Here is a 25,763-nt window from a genome sequence, read left to right as displayed (position 1 = left end):
CTTCGTTAATATCGTCAGTGAGCTTAAACTCAACGCCGTCTTCATTTGAACTCAACATTGTTGTGGCGTCACTGGGATAATTGAAAATTGTGGACACTACAGTTGGTAATGCGGTTTTGGTTGCCTGTGCCAATAATGATGGTGACAGCGTAGTTTTTTGGTTTTCGGTTACTACGCTAACAGTATTTCTAGCGACTATTTGCATCGCTTTTCGGCTTCGATTTCTTTGCGACTGCATGCCATCCTTATCCTTCTTTTTGCGTCTACGTTTTATGGTACCCCGACTCGGCGCGATAGTTGCTTCCAATGGCTCTGAAATCATTTCCATTTCAGATTTCTGTGCATTTGCGTGAACTGCAGGTATTTTAGTATGTTCAGTGTTTGTTTGGTTATTGTGAAAGTGCCGCAGCTTCCGGTTCACACACTTTCTAACAAGACGTACAGCACCACGGAGGCTCGAGTTTTGCAGCATCGTTTGGTTGAAGGTTGTATCAGACGTGTTAGAGTTATTTGTTTTATTTGTGTACACATGATTTGTGGTACATACTGTTGAGTAAGTATTCGGAGCATTTGTTTCTTTTTCCTGACTCAAATAACGCGGTTTACTTGCTGTAGTCGTCTCCTCCGCTATCCTCGACAACATTTGTAGATTTCTGCGACGTACCAGTAACTTCTTGCATCTCCGTCCCGAATTCGTAACATTTAAATTCATATTATTTTTACAACTATCCAACTCGTTTGACGTTTTTGACTCGTCTTCATAGTCTCGTGATGGTACACGCTCTCTATACTTCATCTGCAATGCGCTCCTTTTACGCCTACTCAAAATTTTACTATTCTTCTGCTTCTTCTTCTTAGTTTTATTTTGTTCTTTATATTCGCAATTCTGCGAAGTGAACTTGTCCCAGTTTTTGTTAGGATTTCGCTGGATATTATTATTTATAGTTTTATCCCCTAAGTATATGAGTACATCAGTTTCGATCTCCTGCTCTTCTTCATTCGCAATAACCTTCCTTTCCACTTTTTCATTCTTTTCTGTTTCCTTTCGCTCATTACCGTCATTCTCATTACTGTCGACTTCGCTTTCCTGCTCTCCTATATTTGCTATAACCTTACTTTCCGCTTTATCATGCTTTTCAGTTTCATTTCTCTCATCTCGGCCACTCTCATTCCGTCCGCCGCTCGTTTCAATGCATTTACTTTTTCGACAATCAGTACTACCAAATATACTTATCGTTGATTTCGTTCTATTAATGACCTTGAACTGGCATGGGGATGACAACACAGTAAGGTCAGTTAAACTAAAAAATGCTGATTGGGTTTGTGAACGGTCGCATTCGTTCTCAGCTGCAGTTGCGTACTCTCTGCAACTGGAAAACCACTGCTTGGCAGCGACTTCGTAAACACTAATTGCTTGCCAAATGTTGCTGCCTCACCATATGTGTGCGTACTCTTTGCGATCCATGTACTCACGTCGCCAACAATACTCTCCAACGATTGTGTTTGCCGATCGAGCAAGTTGTATTCAGCGCTTTCTAGGAAATTATTTTCAAACTGCTGCGCTGGCTTATCATCCTCCGGCAGTAGATAGGCCGGCACATATTCGCTGCCATCTTTCACGTAGAAATCGTGGATCGTATCAATTTTGGCTGTATGCTGTTGAGCGCCGGGCGCTTGGCGTTTATGTATGGTGGAGTCATAGCCGAATGGCACGGTACTTAGAATCGTGCTAAACTCCCCCGGGCGGCGGCCGGATACATACAACGTTATGACGCTAGAGCTCTCTGGCGCCTCATCTTGGAAGGATTGGTGTTTACGCTTGTGCGTTTTGCTGGACTTACGCGACTTCTTGCGGCCGCTCTTATTATTTTGCGTATTCTCCTCATTAAAAGTAATATCATTATCATTCTCATTCGAGAGACGTATATGGTTCATGTCGAATTCTTGCAAATTATCACTCAATAAAAGTGGTGACGCCGTGGTGTGTAGTATGGGTATTGGTAACTGTGGCTGCTCGATATGCGGCTGTAGCTGTTGTTGCAATAATAGTTGTTGTAGTAGCAAACTATTAACCTGTGGCACTGCTTGCACTTGTTGTGTGGGTGTTGTCACAATAGTATCGGTTATGAACTCAGTGGCTGTTATAGTTTGTGCCGTCGTATCGTAGACCGTAGTCAAAATCTTTTTACCCTGGAATGTAATGGGCAAGACGGTAGACATACCCTCAAAGACAGTTGTCACATATGTAGATGAATGCGTGCGATATTCAGTGACTGGCGTGGCTGGCACTTGCGGCAGTATACTAGCTACACCTAACGGATTAGGCGCTGGTGTGGCTGCTGCGCCCAATGCGCCAAGTAATGGATTGGCGGCTGGTAGCCCTATATTGCCGAGTAGCAACTGTGATAGCAATATATTTGCCAATGGCGCGTTCGATGCGATTTGTGGTTGCGTTGTCGAAATCACATTCTCCACTGAGTAAACTGTTGATGGTATGACGTGTGAGAATGATGTTTTGCGTCCGCGTATTGTGGTTGGCGTAAAGATAACAGTTGTCGTCGGCGACTCATGCAGTACATACTGCGTAATCTCGGTGGCACCGCCAAAGTTCACGCTAGAATCTTCACGCGTCAATGCGAGCATAGTCTGTCCATTGCTACCCACAAAGCTGGTGTATTGCTGTGGCGACAAAATTTCCGTGCTCGTTTTGGCTGTCACAACATTTTTATACTCAGTAACTTGGCCATTGATGACTGGTATAGTCACTTCGGCTGGTATGACATGTGTTATTGTGATGGTGCCATCAAATGGTATTACAACGGGATCAGCATTGTACTCATTGCGGCTGCGTCCACGTACGGTGGTACGTGTGCGACTTAAGTTGGTACGTGTGCGCGATGAGGTACTGCGTACAGCTGTATCTTGTGACAAATTGCCATTGTTGTTATTGTAAGATTTGCGGCGATTACTAGTCGTTGGCGCTGACGAACGACGCGATGAGGCTGCTGTTTGTGGACGCCGAAAATGACTTGTGCCAGGGCGTGTCAAACCTTTTTGCGTTGTCGTGGTTGTATCCTTTTCACGTAGCGTGAACTGAGCTCTACCATTAGTGGGTCGTGTTGGTCGGATCGTGCGGTGATTGCCTGTGCTCGTAGTAGTGGCCGGTGCTGTAACCACTTGTGTGCTTGTGTGATGCAAATTATAACGTGGTGCGAAACGGCCACCTGTTCTTGCACGTGGCACCGCTGTAGTTACAGGCGCTGGCGCTTCGGACTCTGATTCTTCTTTGCTATTGCGGTCCTCGGTAGTGGTGGCTGCAGAGGCCAGTTTTGGTCGTCTAAACCTATTGCGAAAACTACTACGCGGCTTTTCAGCTTCACGACGCACACGCGAGGACTTATTTTTATGCAAAGCTTTAATTTCAGCATTGTCCGTTGTCAATGGTTTTTCTAGCGCTAGCGTTAATTTTTTATTACTATTTTGCTTACTATTCGAACGCCGACGCCGGTTATTATCGCCATCGGTGTCATCCTCATTGTCTTCCTCATCTTCGTCATCATACTCAGAATCGTCATCGTTATCTGCATTACCCTCGGTACTGTCATCCTTTTTATTTTCATTCGTCTCCTGATTTATTTGACGCTGTAATAGACCACGTGGTGGAAACAGACTATTTTGTGGCCGCGTTCTGCCTAGTGCATTGTTGAGTTGCGGTCTTTGTAAACTGCGCGCGCGTGGCGCTTGTGTTGTTGTCGTAGTACTTGCAAAAGTCGTGGTAGATTTGGCAGCACGGGAAATTAACGGATTACGACGTTGTGAAACAGCACCACCAGTCACAATGCCAGCACCGCCGTTTACTGCACGCTGACTAGCTGGTGTAAAACCAGCCGGCCTATTTAATGGCCTACGCAGACGTAGCAGTGGATTTTGATTGCGGCGTGCTGCATCTGCGCCACCCTCGTCATTTTCATCGAAACTAGTTTGAAGTTCGGGAGTTGTTGACTCCTCAGCACTCGTCTCGGATGTCGCAATGGTGACACCTTCTGCAGCTGGCGTATTTTGTTGTCCGGGTTGAGGTAAACCTGTAGGTTTTATGCGTATGCGTGAGTTACCGGCATAAGCGCTCGAAAAACCTGGACGAGCGCCTGAAACCGATGAAGGGCGCACCAAAACGCCGGCACGACGTGACGATGATTGTAGGCGTGCAGATGATGTCAAACGGTTACGGCCACCACTATAACCGCTACCAGACCCGAGTGCAGGTGTATTTGAGGCAAAACTATTGCCACCGGACGCTGTTGGTTTAATGGGACGCCCGAAGGGGCGACGTGATGAACTATTAGGAAGAGCACCACTAACACCTGCGTTGCTTGCACTGGCGCCTTTGCGTGTGCTAAAACGCCCGCTAGACTTCAGTGCAGGCGTGGCCGTTATGGTTGGTGTGAAATCATGGCGTGTTATAATTGTGGCGCTACTCAAAACGCTGTTCTTCTTTTTCGGTGCGAATTGTGGCCGATTACGTGAAGCAAATGGGCGTATTACGGGTGTAAACGTGCGCTTTTTCGACTGATAAGCCAAACGTCCCTTATTGCTGCCATCACCGTCATCCTCCCCATCCTCGTCTTCATTACCAGCATCGCCATCGAAATTCTCCTCATCCTCTTTGCCATTATCATTGAGCGCGGGCGTATCAGCGGTGCTATCAACAATACTGTTTTGTAACACTGGTGCAGCGGCGGCATTCAATGCCGTAGCTTCGAGCTGATCCTGCACTTGCAATATTAGCGTCGGTTCAATAACTGCGTCGGTGGCCAACGGACTAGTGTTTGTTTCGAAAATAAAACTGGATGTACTCTCAATTATTTGTGCATAGCGATTTTCAATGAAGGTGCCAATAACTTTCGACTGATACAAGGTAGTTGTGTGATTGCCAATGCGTGTGCCCTCGATCAAGCGCACCAACCCCGTCTTGTATTGGCGACCCGCGCTGTTATCTGCATTTGCTGTAGCAATGCTGCTCGACTGCGTAGCTTTCTTCAATTCATCAACTTGCAAACTGGATGTGCTGCTGGTAAAGTTCGTTTGCATGCCATCCGTGGCGGTGGTAGGTAATATCTCCGTAAGATAATGCAATGTACTTACACCTTCCGCATCAATAATACGCTTATAGTCGTAGAACAGCGCGCTGGGACTTTTCTCAATCACCGGCGTAATCACGTTGCTCAAAACTTCCTTTAATGCAGCTGTCGCGCGTTCGTTAATATCATTTGCAACGGTTTTATTAGCAACTCTTGTTGGTGTAACTACGTGGGTTACAGTCTCGTAACGTGAATCCGTTATGGTGCGATCGGCATCGTATGATGTGGTGTAGTATGTATAAGTTGTATAATAAGTTGTGGGCTCTAAAAGCGCCGTAGCGTCTGCGTTATCTGCTATGCCGTTAGCGGCAACAGCTGGATCAACCACAGCCGCAATGTTGTCGTTATTTACCAGCACAGTATTTGTTTGTGTACTCTGTGTAGACTCGAGGTCATCTCTTGACACCGTGCTCTCGAGTATATGCTCATCTCCTGACAGGGTACTATCGAGCATATGCTCATTTCCTAACAGAGGTTCATCTGCTGTTTGTATGCGTGTTTGTGTTATTGTACTAGGTGTTATGACATTGGATATGGTCTCTTCTCTGCTGAGCGTAGTGATTTCACCATTTTTCGCCAACTTTGTCCAATAAGTGAATGTTGTGAAATAGGTTATTGGTAAAGTGACTTCATCAACACTCTCGGTTTTAGTCGGTTGTAGCGTTTCGGTGACGACATTGGTTATCGTCTCTAAACGACTGATCACGTTTGTCGCATCATTATTATACATTGTCGTATAGTATGTGAATGTCGTGTAGCTTGTCTGCAATAATAGTATGGCTGACGGTCTAATTTCGTCCGTATTGCTCTCCGAGCTGATTTGATCGCTAAAAGCTTCCTGCTGTTGATTGATAATATGCTTTTGGCCATTCGAACTGCTCGAGCGTATATCAGTGACCAATGTGACGTCTTTGTAATTGTCGAAACCAAGTTGTTCATTCGCAAAAACTGGTGTGGCGTCCAGACTCATGGTGCTATGACTTAGTTGGTCATTTGCATTTTCCTTTGCTTGAGTTATTGCAAAAGCATCAGCATTGTTGGTGTCACTGGCTTGCGCTGCATTGTTGTTAATGAAATTAGTAACCGTTTCACTTTGTTGCTCCGCCACAGCGGTTGGCATTATCATGTCCGTGGTTACATAGTTGGTATACACCTCGGTTCTGGACATGATTTCAGTTTCACCCTCTGCAAATATCGTTGTATAGTATGTATACGTTGTAAAGTAAGTTTTCACCAACTTACTATCATCCAGCAATGCAGTTGCGGTGTGCGCAAGCGCTACATCATCCGTTTTACCATTTTGCATATCATGCTCATCAACACGTAGTATACTCTCCAGCTCAGTAGAGAGTATAAATTTACTACTGCTGCTAATTTCATGCTCATTTTGCGCTTCAACTGCTGTTGCAGTACTTAATACCTGATTTGTTACAGTTGCTGGCGTGGTTTCAACATTACCGACTGCCAAAGTCGATGTGACAATATTCGTAAGAACTTCAGTGTGACTCGATATGCTAGTGCTGCTGTCTTCATTAAAGAATGTCGTCAAATACGTATAAGTCGTGTATAGGGTTTTATAAATCAGCTCAATCTCTTCACCAGAATCATCATCCCCCGACGCATCATCGGCATTTAGAACACTATCAACATACTCATCAGTGACTTCAGAGTCATTATCATTATTGTTGCTATTATTATTAACGCTATCTGCTTCAGCAATTTTTGTGGTATGCTCTAAATTTTCCTCGTCATTCATATCAGCTGTTGTAGTGACACTGTCATCTGTGTCTACGCCGTCAACATTATCGCCAGCAGCGCTTTCGTGCAGTTTTGTTTCCTTTAATTGTGGCTTCTCTAGCTGCACCATATCCTCGGCTTTTTCGTGCCAATTCTCGTTGGACGCACTTGGTACGCCTACTATCGCTGTTGCCTGTGGTTTGATGCAATAAACTTTCGTAGTTTCTATAATATCGAAAGTGGGTAGTAAAACGGTTTCGTCTTTAGTAGCATATATAGCTTCAACAGCGTCTGTGTCGCGCAAAGTATTTAGCTGCGTAATCGTTTTCGCTATTTGTGTGAGGAAAACCTGTGAAGTTCGAATGCAATCACTCAACTCAGCAATATCTGCATTGTCGGCATTGATTTCCTTCACAGCCATTTTGACGTCATCATCAACGTTTTCTTGCAATGTTTGCGCAGTTTCTGCTTTATACTCAGCCGTAGTGGTTTCCACATTATCCTCAGCTTCCTCAGTCGTGGCTTGTACACCACTTGAGCTTGTCATATCATATGCCGGTTGTGTTGTTAACGTACTATTTGCCGCATATAACATATCTGTTGCCTTAGTGACGCTCGTAAAGGACTCTACAAAGTTGGCGAAGGGATCATCTTCATAGAATACTGTTGTGGCGCCACCTAAAATCTGCAGTTCAGAGGTAGTGCTGGTGGAGGTTAGCTCTAACAAGTTGTTTGTAGTTTCGGGCTGCTTTACCTCACTGCTCTGCAATAATGCTACACCATTTGCAACAAATTGTACAGTATTGTTTTCAAGTATTGGATGCGCGCTTGTTCCCTCAGCATGTTTTAAGAGCGTATCAGCTGGAGCATTTTTTGATGCGTCTACTTGCATTGTTGGCGCGTCTATTTCCATTGTTGCTGCGTCTACTTGCATTGGTGCTGCATCTATAGGCATTGTTGGCGCGTCTACCAGAATTGTTGTTGCTATACGCTCACGTGCTGCTGCTGCACGCGCAAGTGACGCATATATTTCTGCAATTTCCTGCTCGGAAGGACGCGAATATGTCGGCTTAACGCTTAACGTTTGCTCAACAGCTATTACAGTGTCAGCAATTACGCTTAAAGACTCATCTGTAATAGCTATGATGTTTCTGCTGTCATTACTTTCGGTCACATCTGCCAAATTTTTATCATCCACGTCGGAATTTTCCACCGGCTCTTCGCTCTGCGTCTCACTGGAAATATCAATGAGATTTATGCGCGTTGCCATATTTGCTTGCACATCCGTTATTAGTGTGGCCACATTGTTGATTTCTTGCGTTTGCTGCACTTCAGTTGCCATAGCGACCGGTATAGCACCAACAGTTGCCTGTACATTATCTCCTAGACCTGCTAATGTGGCTTCACCCATAATCGAGGTCACATGTCCTAAATTCATGGGCTGCGTAGCGGTGCTGGGCGAGAATACAATCACGCTATCACCAACAATTGTTGTGAAGTCGGCAAAGCCATAATATGTTGTTGTTGATAACTGCCTGTTGAAGGGTGAATTTCTAAGCGTACTGCCACCACTATTAGTTGCCATCAGTTGTTGGTAATACAGTTTCGGTGAGCGATTTGGATTTTTAACATTTGTGTCTGCTGCTGGTTCGCTAACGGTTTCTGTCGGTAAGCCACTTGGTGAGAAGTGATTGCGCACAGTGTAGGTGGCCAAATCGCCAATGGGCAACACTTTATTGGCACCTACTTTAAGTTGCTTTGACTCTGAACCGCCAACGACATTACTACGCTCATCATTTGCTACAGTTTGTGGCAACACCGTTGTGATGGCCAAATTCTGCAATATGCGCTCATCGTTAAGTGGCGGCTGTTGTTGTTGTTGTTTTCTACTACTCGTTTGACTAGCAACATCCGTATTGCCAACAAAGACATTACCATCGGTATGCAGCAAGCGATCATCAATATCTTGCCAATCGGGCAAGTCCGCATTGAAGAGATCATTGTGACTCTCCAATAGCGATTTGGTTTGTAATTCCAAATTGTCACCCACCCAACTGGTGACCACTGTGGGCAAAACGAAGGCTTGCTGCGTCTGTTGTGGTGGCTTCTGGCCATTGTTATAGAGTACGCGTGAACTCTTCCTCAAGTATTGTGCATATAAACGGCCACTATCGAGTGTGGTGCCCACCACTTGTGTGGCATACTCCGTCGTGACGCCTTCTTGTATGAAGGTGCGCGCTGTGGAAGTTAAGAGACCAACCTCAGACCGTATATTGAGATGGTGGCCCACAAAGTCACTACGCCCATTATTTGCGGCGTTATTAACAAGCACAACCGTTGTTAAATCTGTTCGATTAATAATTGAGTTAAATTTTATAATTTTTCAAAAAATATATTTAAAGGAACACGCGGCGACACGAGTACGGTTGTTACGCATTAAATTCAGATTAATAATGGTTTGACATAAATGTTCATAGATGAATTAACAGCAGTTATATATAATTTAATTAAAATATTTAATATATAAAATTATTTATTAATTAAATAGGTTATTTATTTTTTTTATTTAGTTTTATATTATTTATAAATAATTAATTAAAAAAAATATTATTTAAAATTACAATTATTTATAAATAAAAATATTTAATTAATTCGTTTATTTATAGTTACAAATATATATATATATATACATAAAATATAATATATACAGTGAGTAAAATATCAAATATATACATACAATATTTTTACACCGTTATGCAGTTTCGCAGCAACATGTGGTTGTTGTTATTGTAGGTAATTTCAATATGAAGGTGGTATACATATATAATTTTTGTTTAAAGGTAGTGATAGATTGGTGCATGTACATGACGTAACCAATGCCAACAAACAAATCCATTTAAAGAGATAGGAGAAAAAGAGAAAGAGAGAGAAATATATATATATATAACACAAATTGTTATAAAGTTTAAATATAACTTATTTTACATAAATACACTTATAGATAGCTTATTGTATATGTACAGATTAACTGTTTTCCTTAACATCCACAGCCAATATAAAAAAGTATGATAAATATTCGAAAAATAAAGTTTACTAAAGTTCAGCTATAACAGAACATGCTCTATACGCTACGCTCAAAGACAATGTGTTGAAAAAATTTATATTACAAAATGCTACAGATGAAGTTCATAAACTCCAATCGACGAAATTGTGCAAGGATAACAATCATGTTCGGTATCTTCGTTAGGCTAGACGACTTTAGTTGCATGCCTTCATTTTGCTTCATCTCGAAGGTATTTATATTGTAATCAACTATAAGATATATAAGAATAACTAACCTCACTAACCAAATTGCAAATCTACATTATCCATCATTTTTACTTCCTTATGACATTATATATAAAGGGTGATTTTTTAAGAGCTTGATAACTTTAAAAAAAAAAAAACGCATAAAATTTGCAAAATCTCATCGGTTCTTTATTTGACACGTTAGATTGGTTCATGACATTTACTTTTTGAAGATAATTTCATTTAAATGTTGACCGCGGCTGCGTCTTAGGTGGTCCATTCGGAAAGTCCAATTTTGGGCAACTTTTTCGAGCATTTCGGCCGGAATAGCCCGAATTTCTTCGGAAATGTTGTCTTCCAAAGCTGGAATAGTTGCTGGCTTATTTCTGTAGACTTTAGACTTGACGTAGCCCCACAAAAAATAGTCTAAAGGCGTTAAATCGCATGATCTTGGTGGCCAACTTACGGGTCCATTTCTTGAGATGAATTGTTCTCCGAAGTTTTCCCTCAAAATGGCCATAGAATCGCGAGCTGTGTGGCATGTAGCGCCATCTTGTTGAAACCACATGTCAACCAAGTTCAGTTCTTCCATTTTTGGCAACAAAAAGTTTGTTAGCATCGAACGATAGCGATCGCCATTCACCGTAACGTTGCGTCCAACAGCATCTTTGAAAAAATACGGTCCAATGATTCCACCAGCGTACAAACCACACCAAACAGTGCATTTTTCGGGATGCATGGGCAGTTCTTGAACGGCTTCTGGTTGCTCTTCACCCCAAATGCGGCAATTTTGCTTATTTACGTAGCCATTCAACCAGAAATTAGCCTCATCGCTGAACAAAATTTGTCGATAAAAAAGCGGATTTTCTGCCAACTTTTCTAGGGCCCATTCACTGAAAATTCGACGTTGTGGCAGATCGTTCGGCTTCAGTTCTTGCACGAGCTGTATTTTATACGGTTTTACACCAAGATCTTTGCGTAAAATCTTCCATGTGGTCGAATAACACAAACCCAATTGCTGCGAACGGCGACGAATCGACATTTCACGGTCTTCAGCCACACTCTCAGAAACAGACGCAATATTCTCTTCTGTACGCACTGTACGCATTCGTGTGGTTGGTTTAATGTCCAATAAAGTAAACTGAGTGCGAAACTTGGTCACAATCGCATTAATTGTTTGCTCACTTGGTCGATTATGTAGACCATAAATCGGACGTAAAGCGCGAAACACATTTCGAACCGAACACTGATTTTGGTAATAAAATTCAATGATTTGCAAGCGTTGCTCGTTAGTAAGTCTATTCATGATGAAATGTCAAAGCATACTGAGCATCTTTCTCTTTGACACCATGTCTGAAATCCCACGTGATCTGTCAAATACTAATGCATGAAAATCCTAACCTCAAAAAAATCACCCGTTATATATAAAAAACACAAATGCGAAATATTTTCGATTAATTTTATTGACATAAATTTTAACAAATGGTTGAAATTTAATATATTTGTCATATGAATATCGAGAGACAAAGTCGACTATATTAACCAATATAAAGAGTACAAATACAAAACTGTATGTTTGAAAAAGTCTGTTTCTGATGGTATCAACATTGGTTTTTGGACATTGGCAAGGACGCATACCACAGATGATAGAGCGATTAGCTGTATGGGTTATACGACGACATAGACATAGTTCAGCGTATAAAAAGACTGGGTAGGTCATGTTTTCCGAATGGACGAAAGCACTCTGTGCGATGCAGTACCAGCCGGTGAAAGCAGAGGAAGAGGAAGACCTCCACTGCATTGGATAGACCAGGTGGAGAAGGACCCTGTTGCACTTGATAAACAACCAAAAAGCAAAATGAATGACGCGCTGTTGTTAACTCGTCTACGGTGAAAACTTTTTGCCACTAGAAGTCAATTAGTTAGTAATTCAAAGCAATTATTTTAACGTCAACTGTTTGATACAATATATATTTGAAAATTGGAGAATATACTATTAAGCGTAGACCCTGTATATTTTTACAACGGCATATCATTATTTAATTTAGTTATTTAAGGTTAATAGTACTCAAGTAAGTAAAGTAGAATACACAATCTCAGGTTATATATGCATTTTAAATAATATATATACATACATACATATCTCATCATATATCATAGACAAATCTTATGCTTAATTCCTACTACATACCTTCTTTGATCATATGAAGCGCTGGGGTTGGTTTAATATACAGCTCATCTGTAAAAATATTAAAAAATCATTATTATGATATTGGGGTAAAATCTAAAATTGTTCATATTCATATTTACTACTATTATAAAGAGAAAACATTTGTATATATGTTTGTATTGAATAAACTCAAAAAGTACTGTGCCGATTTCAAAAATTCTTTCACCATTGGAAAGCTACATCAACTTTGAGTAATATGTCTAACTATTATAGTTATGTCACAATAAGTGTTTCTTGCTGTTTTAATACCAACTTGAAAATTGTCGCATAGTCGCCGCTCACACCGCTCGTTTAGACGCCACTATAACGCGGCAACTCGACAGACAAAAGTTTTAACTGTCAAATCGATTGCTTATTATTATTTATTTGAACTACTACTTTTTTAACACAAAAATATTTTATCAGTTTATATAATTACAGATTTTCATAATTTTTCCAGAATGTTCATTGATATATTTGAGGGTGCTAATGTTGGTGCAAAGGCGGTTTATTTTTTAATTTAAAAATGCCGAAAATATCTAGATCTCAACTTTCTGAGAATTGTTCCTAGGCGAGGGTATCAAAAAGACGCCGCGATGGAGAATCTTCATCAAAAACTGAAAATCTTCTTGCAAGTCGAAGAGAATACGCATCGTAAAAGCATGCCAGAGGGTTGAGTAACGAGTGTGCAGCGGCTTGAAGAACAAAATACAATCTCTCCGCTAGGGAGTCCAACTCTGAGAGTTCCCAACGGCGGCAACGGTCATCAAAGACTAGAGGTCGTAATCAAGTTTTAGGTCATTACAAACTAAAATATAAATTCATATTCGAATTTTCTTCATTTTACTTTTTGAAATGGTCCACGCAAAAAACGAGAATTTACATACATATACAGTATACTCTCAAAAAGTAAATTCTCAGAAAGTAAATAATCGCGGAAAAGTTAATCACCTTTAAGATTACACATGCACCTCGAAAAAGTAAATTTTTTAATTTACTTTTCAGAGAGTGTGATAAAAAATTCGAAACGAAGCAAGTTTTTTACGATGTTGCAAAAACACTTACTTTCTTGTTTATCGCGTCTTTTTAGTAAATAAACTCTCCTACTTGATCCACTGGTTTAAAAATGAAAACGATGCAAATCAGGTGTCAGACTTTTTGAATTGTCGTACAAAAATGGAATATTCAAGATTTTTTCTCTCCATAGTAAATACATATGTATGTATGTAAATGAAATTATGTTTTTCATGTAAATCCATATGTTTTATTGAAGCAAATAAATGAATGAATTTTTTAAGTTTAAAACTGCATTTAATATTATAAAACAGATAATTTATGTATATATTTGGAAAAGTAAATTATTCGAAAAAGTAAATTACCCAAAATACCAATCGATTTACTTTTCGAGAGTATACTGTATATGAATGGGTGGGTGTGTATGTGCGTGTAAAAAATTACAACTGAAATTACAATTTTGAAATGTGCGAAGCCGGAGCGGGCTTCATTAGGCTTCAGGTATTAAAGCACAACCACCAGATATTCCCTGAGGGTTAAGGTTGGAGCGAACTCCAAGTGCTCCTGCTTAAATTAAGTCTCCGGTCACACTTCGTAGTCAAAACTACCACCAGTTGAGCTTCCATACAGCTCTGGACTGGTGACCTGGGGTTGGGCCTCATACTCTCATTCAACTCACACACCATTCACGCAAGAAACTAACCGCGGTTTTCAACCTGTTCAACTCACGCGCATTTCGACTAGTGGATATCACACCACTAACATCTAACCGTCCATCAATCCAACTAATCCCTATAACCTTAAAGTCCCTAATGTCCGAGTACATCGGGCATTCAGCAATCCCATGCCCCGATAACAGGAAACCCAGACTCAGACAGAATCTAAAGTCTGTTTTCCCTTCAATCTACAAACCTAACGTCGCTCGGAGGGCTCCACTTCGATGGAAGGACCAGGTGGAGAAGGACCTGTCTTCACTTGGTATTGCCAGTTGGCGCCAAACTGCCAAAAAAAAGAGATGCGTGGCGCGCTGTTGTGGACTCGGCTATAACCGCATAAGCGGTGTCTACGCCAGTCAAGAAGAGGAATCATTCATCACGATGTTAATATTAAGTATAGTATAAAGAACTTCATTATTTTTTTCACATTTATTATTACATTATTTAGAATGATCCGATTTATTTCAGATATGCACAGTTTTGTTCAACAACTTGTTGAAATTAGGAATATAATTTCATAATGCCACTCGTATTGTTGCTATTGGCAAAAAAGCTGGGAGAGTATATTTTTAAAAATTTCTCTTTAGACAAATTTTCATTATCAACATCAACAAGTGCTCCAGCTTTAAGCAACGAAGTGGAAAAAATCCTTGGGAAGAACAGTCATCCCAAAACGTCAAAAAAATTCCTAGAGAAGCTGATTTCAATGGCCGCACAGCCCGAAATGAACCAAACATCAATGCTAAAGCTTCTGGAATACCGTAATTTTTGCAGATGAGAGTAATTTTAAAATGTTTTGATCGGATAGAAATAGATATGTATGGTAATCATCGTTTGTGCTATGTACAAGAGCGCGAAATTTGCTACAAAATGCTGCGAAATTAAATTCTTTGTGTTGTGTAAAATTTGCTTATTTGGAACTGTCGACATAGTACAAACACCAGCGCAATCTTCAGATTTGAATGCAAATGAGAATCTGTGGTCAGTTTTGGAACGAGACATGCGAAAATACCAAATTAGAAATAAAGCCGACTTGAAAAACGGCCCTGCAAACAGATCGGAATAAAATTTCTCCAAACTATACAAATAAATTGGTAGAATCCGTGCTGAAACGTATGAAAACATTTATAGATAGTAAGAGGCATCCCACAAAGTACTAAGAAAATTGCAATGTATTTTGTTTATTTGTTACTGCATCATTTTCGCTGTGAGATGCAATATTATACTGTAATTTGTAGATAAATAAAATAACAAAATAACCTGATTTTTTAAAGCATAAATATATTGTGTATATCTGCCGCTGTTAATTTTAAATTTTTTGGAAAATGTATTTAGTTTTCAAGTAATACTTGCTTTAGTATTTCCTGCACGGTTGCATCACTTTGGCTGTGAGCCACAGTATATTTTATAGAAATAAGTTATTTAGTTTTGAATATTAATTGAATTAATAAACACTTTCATAGTTACATATGGACTGATTTTTTACATATTTGTGATGTTATTTGTTTTTCTTTTGTTATTATACTAGTTTACTTATTATATTAAATTTGTTCATGAAAGAATCGGCATCGGTCAAAAATTGGGTATCGGTCAGACACTACTCATTATATATAGCCACGGATGCATTTGACTTTTCATTTATGGACCAAATAGAGTAAAATGGACCAAGCCTAATTCGAGACCGAAGAGGACGGGGGAGTGTGTAAGCAACAAAAGAGAATTATATTTTTCCACAAAAAAATAATTATATATTCAGTTTGTTAATTGAATTTTAATTTCGTTTGTTTTTTTCTCTTTTTATCTTTCAGGTAAGCGAGTATAGGTACATGTATTAAGATATTAGACATTAATTTTAGTAACAATTTATACATTTAACAAATATTGGATATTCTTCAGGTTTATGTGCTTATTTCATACCAAATATATAAAAAGTATAATATAATGACTCTCCTCTCTCGACGAACCATAATCTTTGGGCCAACTTTTGAAAAGCCAATTAGTTTGTAGATGTCTGATAATTTATTATGAAAGTTTCATACTAATTTCCCACAATAAAATTAAATGTTTGATTCATGGAGAAAAAGTTTAAATATTCCATTGTCTATAATTATTATTATAAACAGATATGAACTCATAGTACTGGACTTGACTCGTGTATAAAAAAATAATAATTCAAACCATTATTAGAAGATGACCGATTATGATTTCATGCTACTTATTAATTTTGGTTTGAGAGTAGTAATATATTTTATACTACACAAAAATAATGAATGGTTGAGTGAGCAAGGCTAAGAATAAAGATAAAGATTACCTAAAATACATAATTTAGAATGAGATCATTGGTACACTTCATTCATTCAAATCTGTTAATTGTATATTAAAAGTCACTAACTGTGATCCAACTGTCTGGCTTACCATCGCACAATTTACGACTAAAGATTGGCACCTCATTCCGAGGCACCAATTTCCGATCCGTCTTGCATTCTCTATGACCGTTAACAAATGAGAAGGCTACTCCTTGAAAGTATGTGGTCTGAATTTATAAAATTCATGTATTTCCAATGGTCAATTATATGTATGTATGTGGCATACTCACGGGACAGAAGACCATCTGTGTTATTTGTTCTTGCAACCCATGCACCAAAATACATAGCTAATAAAGGACCTTTAAAATAATTAATTTTTTATTAACCTAACCAATGCATGAAAATGAACTAAACAAAATCAAAAATCTGCTCATTGAATGCCTCTAAGGCGGAAGAAACTTTTCCGCTGGGCCAGCTAGCATAGTATATAGGCTGAGGTAATTCCTTAATCGATTTCACTCATTTTCATCACCAACATACATTATATCTAAGATTATATGCTCATTTAATTTGGAATGGATATTTCACATATTAACCGATTTCTTTCTTCGGTGAAAAATTACCATCAGGCACTTAGTTCTTCATATTCGATATCCGAGGCATTGAAAACTTATAGTTCGATTTCGACAATTTTTTCACATGTGATGCCACAGATCATATGCAGTATTTGTGTAAAGTTTTATTTCGCTATCTCCATTGGTTCCTTATATATATATTATAAAGTGAAGGAATAAGATGGAATTCAAAATTGAGTTATATGAGAAGTTGTCGTGATTGTGAACCAATTTCATCCATTTTCCACACGTGTCATCAGGGTGTCAAAAGAATATTATAGACCGACTTTCATTGAAATCTGTCGAGTAGTTCCTGAGATATGGTTTTTGACCCAAATTGAAGTGGTTTTGTAAAAAATCTGAGTGCAGCTTCTTTCTGCTATGGCTTATGTAAAATTTAGCGTTTCTGACGATTTTCGTTAGTGAGTTAACCAACTTAAAAGTTACTAAAGTAATTTTCAACCTTACCGTTATTATCCGATTTCAACTATTTTCATGGTGTATGGTGGGGTACGTAAGGGAACCGATTGCAGACAATTTGGTTTTAGCGAGATATATACAAAAACATATTTGGGGCGGGGCCACGCCCACTTCCCCAAAAAAATTACATCCAAATATGGCCCTTACTAGAACTATCATTTGTACAAAATTTTACTTTTATAACATTATTTATGGCTTAGTTATGACACTTTATGTGTTTTCGGTGTTCGCCATTTTGCGGGCGTAGCAGTGGTCCCAAGGAACATGTGTACCAAGTTTCGTCGAGATATCTCAATTTTTACTCAAGTTATCCGTTGCTCGGACGGACAGACAGACATTCGGATTTTGACTCGTCTCGTCACACTGATCATTTTGATATATGTAACCCTATATATATCTCGTTTAGTTTTAGTACTTACAGACAACCGTAATGTGAACAAAACTATAATACTCCTTATCAACTTTTGTTGCGAGAGCAAAACTATAATACTCCTTAGCAACTTTTGATGCGAGAGCAAAACTATAATACTCTCTTAGCAACTTTTGCTGCGAGAGTATAACAATGATCATATATTTTAAACAGTGAAATTTATCGCTTTGATTGTTTTTCTGTTTTGCTTATGGGGGTATTGCATTAAAAAATAATAATTTAAATATTCGTCATTTCAACAATTTGTCGCAAAACACACTATCATCTGAAAAAGACAAATATTTAACAACAACAAATGTATGGATACCCCTAAATAGAGCTTTAATATTTAGTGTTGGCAACTTTAGCGTTAATTATGGCCAAAAGACTTTGAGACTTGCTGTCTACCAAGTTCAGAAAAAGTGATTGTGGTATGTTTTCCAATAAGTCCTTCAATGTATTTAAAATGTCTCAATTATTGGTACGACAAGAATATCGGACGATCTAATCAAATATTGTTATAAATACTTAAAAGGATTTAAGTCAGATGTTTTGGCAAGCCACAATTGGAGCTCTATCGATTTTTGATCGAAACATTCTTTCGTAAACCGACTTGTATGTTTGCGTTCATTGTCTTGCTGGTATATAGAGTTATCTTCTAAATACATTTTTTGTGCTGAGGGCTCTAAATTCGTAATCAGCATCACTCCGTAGGACTCTCCCGTCATTTGCCTTCGTTTAATACCAGATTTGATAGACCATTGTAGCTACTGCAACCCCAAACTTAAACTTTTTCACCTACGAACTTAATGGTGCCTTGGATGTACTTTCTTTGGAGCCTCTCATAACTCTTTCGTCAAACTTTTTGACTGCTTTTCGTATTTTTTAAATAAAGCATGCTCCCATTACTCTAAATTAGTATTTTCCAAAAAATTGGCGGCATTTGATAACACTTTTTGGTAAATTCATATCAAGAGTTATTCAAATAATAGTAAATGGTGGGGTATCCATAATTTAGTTGGATACTGTATATCTCCGTAGGTTGAGCTTGGTTTACCAAATTGCCTAAGCATGGCCATTCGCCGCTGACGAATGACGCTGATTTATGCAGTTAGCGACCACCAAAAAGGCGCTTATGAACAAATAAACAAATCTCTTTATATGGTCAGAAGATAAATTGCTGATTTATTTAAATATACGTTAATAGCAAACTTGTTTTTAATTTTTATACACGTTCTCGAATTCAATTGTAATTTTACTGTTATAGTGCACTTACAGTTCCTACAGGGTATCTATATGCATTTATATATATGTGCATATATATATGTATAAGCGCGTAAACATCCGTCTACGTTACCGATTTCTCCTCCATTGTTGCAGATTATTCTTTACTCGTTTTGTAGAAATATGTCAATGGGTTAAGAACATAAAATCTATTGTTGGATAAACGAGTTTTGTAAATGTAGAATGAACAATTTATATTACACACACAAACGGCTTTTTCATCTCAACATGTTATTTGAAAGCGTTGCGTTAAGAATAGCTAATGAAAGGTTGACACAAGTGTCTATCGCAAGTGTATAAGTGATGATGAGGCGCTCTGCTTTTCAATTACATGGACAGCGTAAGGTGCCCTGCAGTGTCTTATACTTGGGAGTGCTGATTTAAAAAAAATATACACGTATTATTTGTACCCAATGAAGAAATTACCAGATTGCATTATGCATGAGGTTCGATTCTTAATACAGATACATACAGATTGGAAAAAAATCAATTCATAACACTATACGGTAAAATCAACATTCTTTCTCGGTATTGGACCAATTTTTTTTCTGGAGCTTGAGGCATAAGAAAAAAAAGTGAATTCCCCGATTTTCGAAGTTCGAGCCTCCCAAATATTTGGTTTCGAAGTTCAAAAAATTACTTTTTTTAATAATTATTATTAATTACTGTATTTAGTTACTAAAAAAACAAAATATGGAAAAAATTACATAGTCTTCATATTTAAAATTGGAAAAAAGATGTATACATTTTTCCCATTATGGTCTGCAGAGTAAAGATAACGTTTCATTTATCACCCCAAGTCTCAGTTTTCCAGTCACAAGATCGATCTATTCAGAGTTCTATGACAAGATCTAGTTTGATATCACGTCCCCATTGGTGCGCAGTTTGGGTCCACTTGCCCAAGTTCTTTAACCGACTAGCTGTGAGCGTTGCATCACACTTTACGTATTGACCGGTTCTCCCAAGCAAACAGACCCGCTGAACCTGTTCTAGTGGTTTCATCCGGCACTTTTTCTTCAATGCTTTCCACCAAACCAAGTGTTCTAAGTGTTGGTATTCAAAGTATGCCCTCGAATTGAAAAGTAAAGCCCTCTCTCGACGAACTTAAATGAATCTCATCGTGCCCGTCTTGCTTTATGCTGCAGAAGCTTGGTGGAGCATTCGGCATCTAATGAGACAGAACTAGGGATTTTCGAAAGAAAGGTTTTCGGAAAATTTATTGACTTTGGCAAGATCGCATATCGCAGACGAGGGTACGATGAGCTGTATGAGTTATATAACGACATTGACAGAGTTCAATGTATTAAAAGACAGCGACTACGCTGGTGAGGTCATATTGTCCGAATGGATTCAATGCAGTACTGGCTGGGGCAAGCTGAGGAAGAGAAAGACCTACACTCCATTGGAAGGAACAGGTGCAAAGCGACCTCGTTTCACTTGGTATCTTGGTCAATCGGCGCAAAACGAAAAGAAGGAGAAACGATATTGATAGATATATACTGGCAGACCGCTCCGGCTTCGCACGGGTTTAAACAAATATTTCAAAAGTTATAAGTACACACTCTCACATACATATGTACATTCTTTCCCGTATCTTGCGTGGGTTCATTTAAAACAAGTAAAGATTTCAGTTTCAGATTAAGGTTCTCAATCACGGAGTCTTTTTGATACTCTCACCTGGGATAAATAAAATAAATATAGCCTATGTTAATCGGGGTGAATATAGCTATCCAATGGAGAAAGAATTTTTGAAATCGGCATAGTAGTTTTTGAGTTTATTCATTGCAAACATACATACAAATCTTTCGCCTTTATAATAGTATAGTATAAATTAGCAATGGATAGTATATACATATATTAAGTATTTTAAAGCAACTTAGCAGTGAATGGTGTTCAAGGTTGCAACAAAACATCTACATTTCACCCAAATTACACCAAGAAGTAATGAAACTACGTCAATTCGGAATTTGCAATACACTTATATTTATGTATGTATATATTTCAATTCTTCGATGAACGCAAACTATTCATTATTAATTGTGTTTGATATGAACAGCGTTAAGCTTCACACTTGTTTTATGGGTCACATCGAATTGTGTAAATATGGTGTGATGAACCGCATCAGCCTTCTTTCGTTTATTAATTTATTTATATCACCTATGTTGTGAAAATTATATTCATTTATTCATGCATATGTATGTAGATTCGCTTGATTGTTGTGAAATTTTTCAATTCCATTGTATGAGTCGGAAACAAATTTTGGAGATTATTGTGCGCTAATCTTTTCAGTAAACCAGTTTTACGCTTAATTATAGATGTGTTTAAGACGTCTGCAGAAATGTATACTTGTATAAGTATACTCATGTATGGATCGTCATACATACGAAGTCATGCCTTAGTTACAGCATGAGTATGTGTGTTTTGAACAAATTCCCACTATTATATCCGGTGACAACGCTGATTTTTAGAAATTCTGTACATATGTTATTATTTTTACATATTTTTTGGATATTATTTATATACAGATGGGATAAATATAGCACAATACTGCCTATACCCGAAAATTAGTAGAATCATTATTAGGTATTGCGCAATTCGATGCTTAATTCGCAGTCAAATTATTATAGCAGAGATACTTAGTTGACTTCGAGTGATATAAGAACCACACATGTCGACTATTGATATTTAAGAGGAATTATGAAAGCAATTACATAAGCGCCCCAGTAGCGGTGTTAACAGCTCACTGTCTGTTTGGGAGACACGCCAGCAGACTGGAGTTATCCTGCAATGATTACTGCAGCAGCTGTCAAGTAGTAGAAGAACCTAAAACTATAACACACCTGCTATGCGGATGTAAGGCGCTGTAGGAAAATAATCGCAACGGACGCGGTTTCCTCGATGATGTGGCGGATGTTGCACATATCAAACTATGCGAATTATTTAATTTTCTGAAGACAAGTGTGTGAGTATGTCAGTCCAGGTGGTGTCACAATGGACCTCCCAAAGGTCTAGTTGCGTCGAAAGACAACCACTTAATCCTAACCTAGTTAGTTAACTTCAATTAAATAAAGGGTTACATATACCAAAGTGAACAGGGTGACAAGTAGAATTAAAATTAGGATGTCTGTCTGTCCATCAAACAGTGGAAGCAATGGCGAGTAAAACTCACGGATAATAACCACTCCCACAGAGGTTATGTTGAAAAGTACCTAACCTATCCTAATTCTAACTCACTAACGAAAAACAAATACCGGAAAATCTCTCAAATATTTTTAAGAAATTCAGTGGGAATCTTTTTCCTCTAATTGTGTGTCCCTGTGCCAAAAATGGATGAAATCGGGTCCCATATACCTAATACTTAGAGTTTTCCAGCAACCGATGGACTTTATACCATATAAATATATCGGTTACTATGTGAGATATCTTAGCAAAATTAAGCGAGCGTTTAGTGCCACAGCAGTCGGTGTACCCAAGAGAGAGTGATTTGTTCTAAAAATTTAACTGGAAAAAATGTCCGTTCAAGGGAGGAGTTTCTATGTATATATCAATTCCGATTATTTTATTATGTGTGTTTCATACTTTGTTGAATATCCTTAATAGCTTGAAATATTATGCTGGTCAACGTCTGTCGGGTCAGCTAGTTTTATATACATCATTTGTAATTAACAGATATGATCTCTAATTGTTTGTCTACATAGACTTGTAAAATACATAAAAATATTCTTTAATTTTTATATTTTAGAAAATACACTTACCTATAACAGCTGTTTGTGTCAGTGCCGCCGGTACCAACAGCATTGTAACCAACAAAAACAATAGTATACTGCGTACTGTTAGTGTTTTACAACTGGAAATCCTGTGTGTTGTTGGACTTGCTTTGGCTGGGAAATGTGACAATTCATGGTTAGACATCTTCGCTTGCTGCCGCGGCCAACGCGCCCGAATGTGCATCGATCCACATCTACGGCGCAGATGCAACATATCACGCAATTGCGTTAATTTTTTGCGATTTTCGTTGTCAATGCTGGTTGTAGCCAGGCTTATTGCGTCTGCAAACAAAAATATACTTAGATACGACAACTACATACAGTGGAACTTCCATAACTCGAACTTCTATAAATCGAAGATCTCCATAACTCGAACACTTGAATTGGCAATAATGTTTAGAAGCTAAATTTCATACCAATTTCCTTCCCTAACTCGAAGTTCTCCATACCTCGAACTCTTGAATTGGCAATAGAAGTTAAATTACATACAAATTTCCATCTATAAATCGAACTTTTTGATAAGGGTATAATACAAAATTTAAAATTTTACTATCGAGACAGAATTTTAAAAGAGTCCCTCTATATTGTACGGATGCGAACAAAAAATATGATATTACACTTATGGATTGCATAAATCATCTAACAAAGGCATGGGATATGGACGTCAAGAGCCAAACAATAGCAAATTGTAACAAACGAAATTAAACAATACATGTTTTAACGTATTTAAATAAAAACTTTTGCGAAGTAAATAATCAAAACTGTGTATAAAACTATATTTTTAAATTTATGTTTTAATGAAACTCGAAGTCTCTCTAACTCGAAACTTTTTTGTGCATTATGGTGATTCGAGTTAGAGTTCCACTGTATAAACTTAAGGGGCTTAACAGTGTGGTTTAACATTACAGTGGTTTAACATTGAATGTTAATGCTTATATTACTGTCTAAAATCAGTCTTTAAATCAGGAGCAAATTTTTTATATCACATATAATGTTTGATTATAATTGTAGTATATTAAGGGGGTCATAGTAACTCTTAAACGGTTTGAACTAATTACTTAAAATTTTTAGCGTACACTCAGCACATGTAAATGCTAAAAACAAATTACCTAAATTTCGATTAATTTATAACAAAAAAACCAAAAACACAGAATTCGCAATTTGGTTTTCAAATGTTTAACAAAAGCAGAATTTTATGTGGTCACAGCTTTAACCTTACAGTTGAAAACGCCGCTATTTTTATAGTATTTTATTTTTTTTTTTTTGTTTCCGTTAAGCCAATCTGCCGGAAACATGCAGGAAGTGCGCGCGCACTTTTTCGAGTTCTCGAGGCGGTGATTTCAGCACGCTATAACTTAATAAATGTAAATAAAAATAAAGGAAAATAAATTACTGATCGTGGAAAAAAAATTCTAAAAAATCGCTAAAAACAGGCCACCACATGGCATTACCCGCTTAAGACCTATAAGATTCCTTCTTGAATTATAAAAATAAATTACAAAATAAGAATATTCAAGCATATATGTATTTTAAATATTTTTTATTTTAAATTTTAAACATGATGGCTGCATATATGGCTGCTTAAGAAAAATAAAAACAATATTTATTTCATATTCATTTCATAAATACTAAAAATTGGCATTTAATGCATTTAATTATACTGAAAAATTAAAAATTTACTCCAAAAAGTTGAGTATGAACTTCAATTAAAAAAAACTCATTGGTTGTCACTTGTATGCCTACTTCCTTATCTAATATGGAACAACGTAGTGCTTAGGACCCAACTTCACAATATTTGCATAAAATACCACCCACACGTAACTGAGCTAAAACGCTTCTTGGGTGAGTGTTTTCATAAAAAAATGTTAACCTCACATTAAATGTAAACATGACGCCTGCCGTTACCGATTTTGCTGCCGTTTAAACGCTGACTTTTTCAGTACGAAACACTGTCGTGTCGAAAATTTCAAACTCACTAAACAATTTTTCCTGAAACCAACAACTGCTAGCTTTCATAGCTTACTAAAATAAATACAGCTGTAAAGCTTTCACATCATCACTAAACATTATCATACACTATGAAACCGGATATGCCGACATTATAATTTCGTACAAAATACAGTGAAACTTGTTTAACACGTAACATATGGATGTATGCTCTAGGTATTCATATATTGCGGTTTTCTGAAGTAAAAATCCGGCTGCGTCATACTTTTCACGTGTTTTGGATAGTAGTTTAGCAATTTATTATCCAATAGTATAACATAATTTGTTAAAAGTGAGCTGTATTGAAGACACTCTACACTCATTTTATCACAGCTTTGAAACAGAAGTGTACGGGATGCCTAGATTACTAGATTACTTTGAACCATTGAACCTTTATTTCATGAAATTTTAAAGATTATGTAATTATTTATTATTTAATAAATATTTATTCAAAATATAGATGAAGCTAAACTTCACATAAACTGACCTCCTCGTATAGCCCACAAAGTTTTGAGCGACTTCGAGTCCAATTGCCAATTCAAAAGTTCGAGTTATGGAAGGGTATTTGTATGAAATTTGACTGCTATTATCAATTCAAGAGTACAAGTTATGGAGAACTTCGAGTTATAGAAGTTCCAGTTATGATAGTTCAACTATATATATATATATATATCGTTAATAAAAGTTGCAAAGTTGATCGGCAGCTCTGCAAGTAATTCCAAGTAAAGTTAAAATGCGCGACGTTTCACTGTATCTATGGTAAATATTTCAAGGAATGCTGTTGTGAACCTTGAATTTGGTTTTAGACGCTTAAT

General features: G+C 37.8%; 1 protein-coding gene and 1 long non-coding RNA gene across 2 annotated transcripts; one reads left to right on the top strand and one right to left on the bottom strand.

Moving 5' to 3' along the window:
- Window positions 1-944: 944 nt before the first annotated feature.
- Window positions 945-25,293, bottom strand: LOC105218320 (uncharacterized). The gene is made up of 4 exons (XM_011193839.3): window positions 24,939-25,293; window positions 22,951-23,244; window positions 12,355-12,402; window positions 945-9,221 (listed from the first exon to the last, which is right to left on the bottom strand). Exons 1-4 carry the CDS (start codon window positions 24,976-24,978, stop codon window positions 1,297-1,299), a joined length of 8,307 nt encoding a protein of 2,768 aa, XP_011192141.1. The 5' UTR covers window positions 24,979-25,293; the 3' UTR covers window positions 945-1,296.
- Window positions 21,198-23,723, top strand: LOC128923068 (uncharacterized). Its single transcript, XR_008472143.1, has 2 exons — window positions 21,198-22,157; window positions 22,938-23,723. It is a non-coding gene; the product is annotated as an uncharacterized LOC128923068 (long non-coding RNA).
- Window positions 25,294-25,763: the final 470 nt, after the last annotated feature.

This window comes from Zeugodacus cucurbitae, chromosome X, assembly GCF_028554725.1.
Source record: "Zeugodacus cucurbitae isolate PBARC_wt_2022May chromosome X, idZeuCucr1.2, whole genome shotgun sequence".
Lineage (NCBI taxonomy): Eukaryota > Metazoa > Arthropoda > Insecta > Diptera > Tephritidae > Zeugodacus > Zeugodacus cucurbitae.
Note: the sequence above shows the minus strand (reverse complement) of the source record. Positions and strands in the feature narration are given on the sequence as shown.

Excerpts from the sequence above, each read along its gene's own strand:
- LOC105218320 (XM_011193839.3), bottom strand. The coding sequence starts at position 24,978 with ATGAAAGCTAGCAGTTGTTGGTTTCAGGAAAAATTGTTTA. Across the intron at positions 12,403-22,950 it reads GACACAAACAGCTGTTATAG|ATGAGCTGTATATTAAACCA; the intron begins GTAAGTGTATTT and ends ATATTTTTACAG. Across the intron at positions 9,222-12,354 it reads GCTTCATATGATCAAAGAAG|ATTTAACAACGGTTGTGCTT; the intron begins GTATGTAGTAGG and ends TTAATCGAACAG.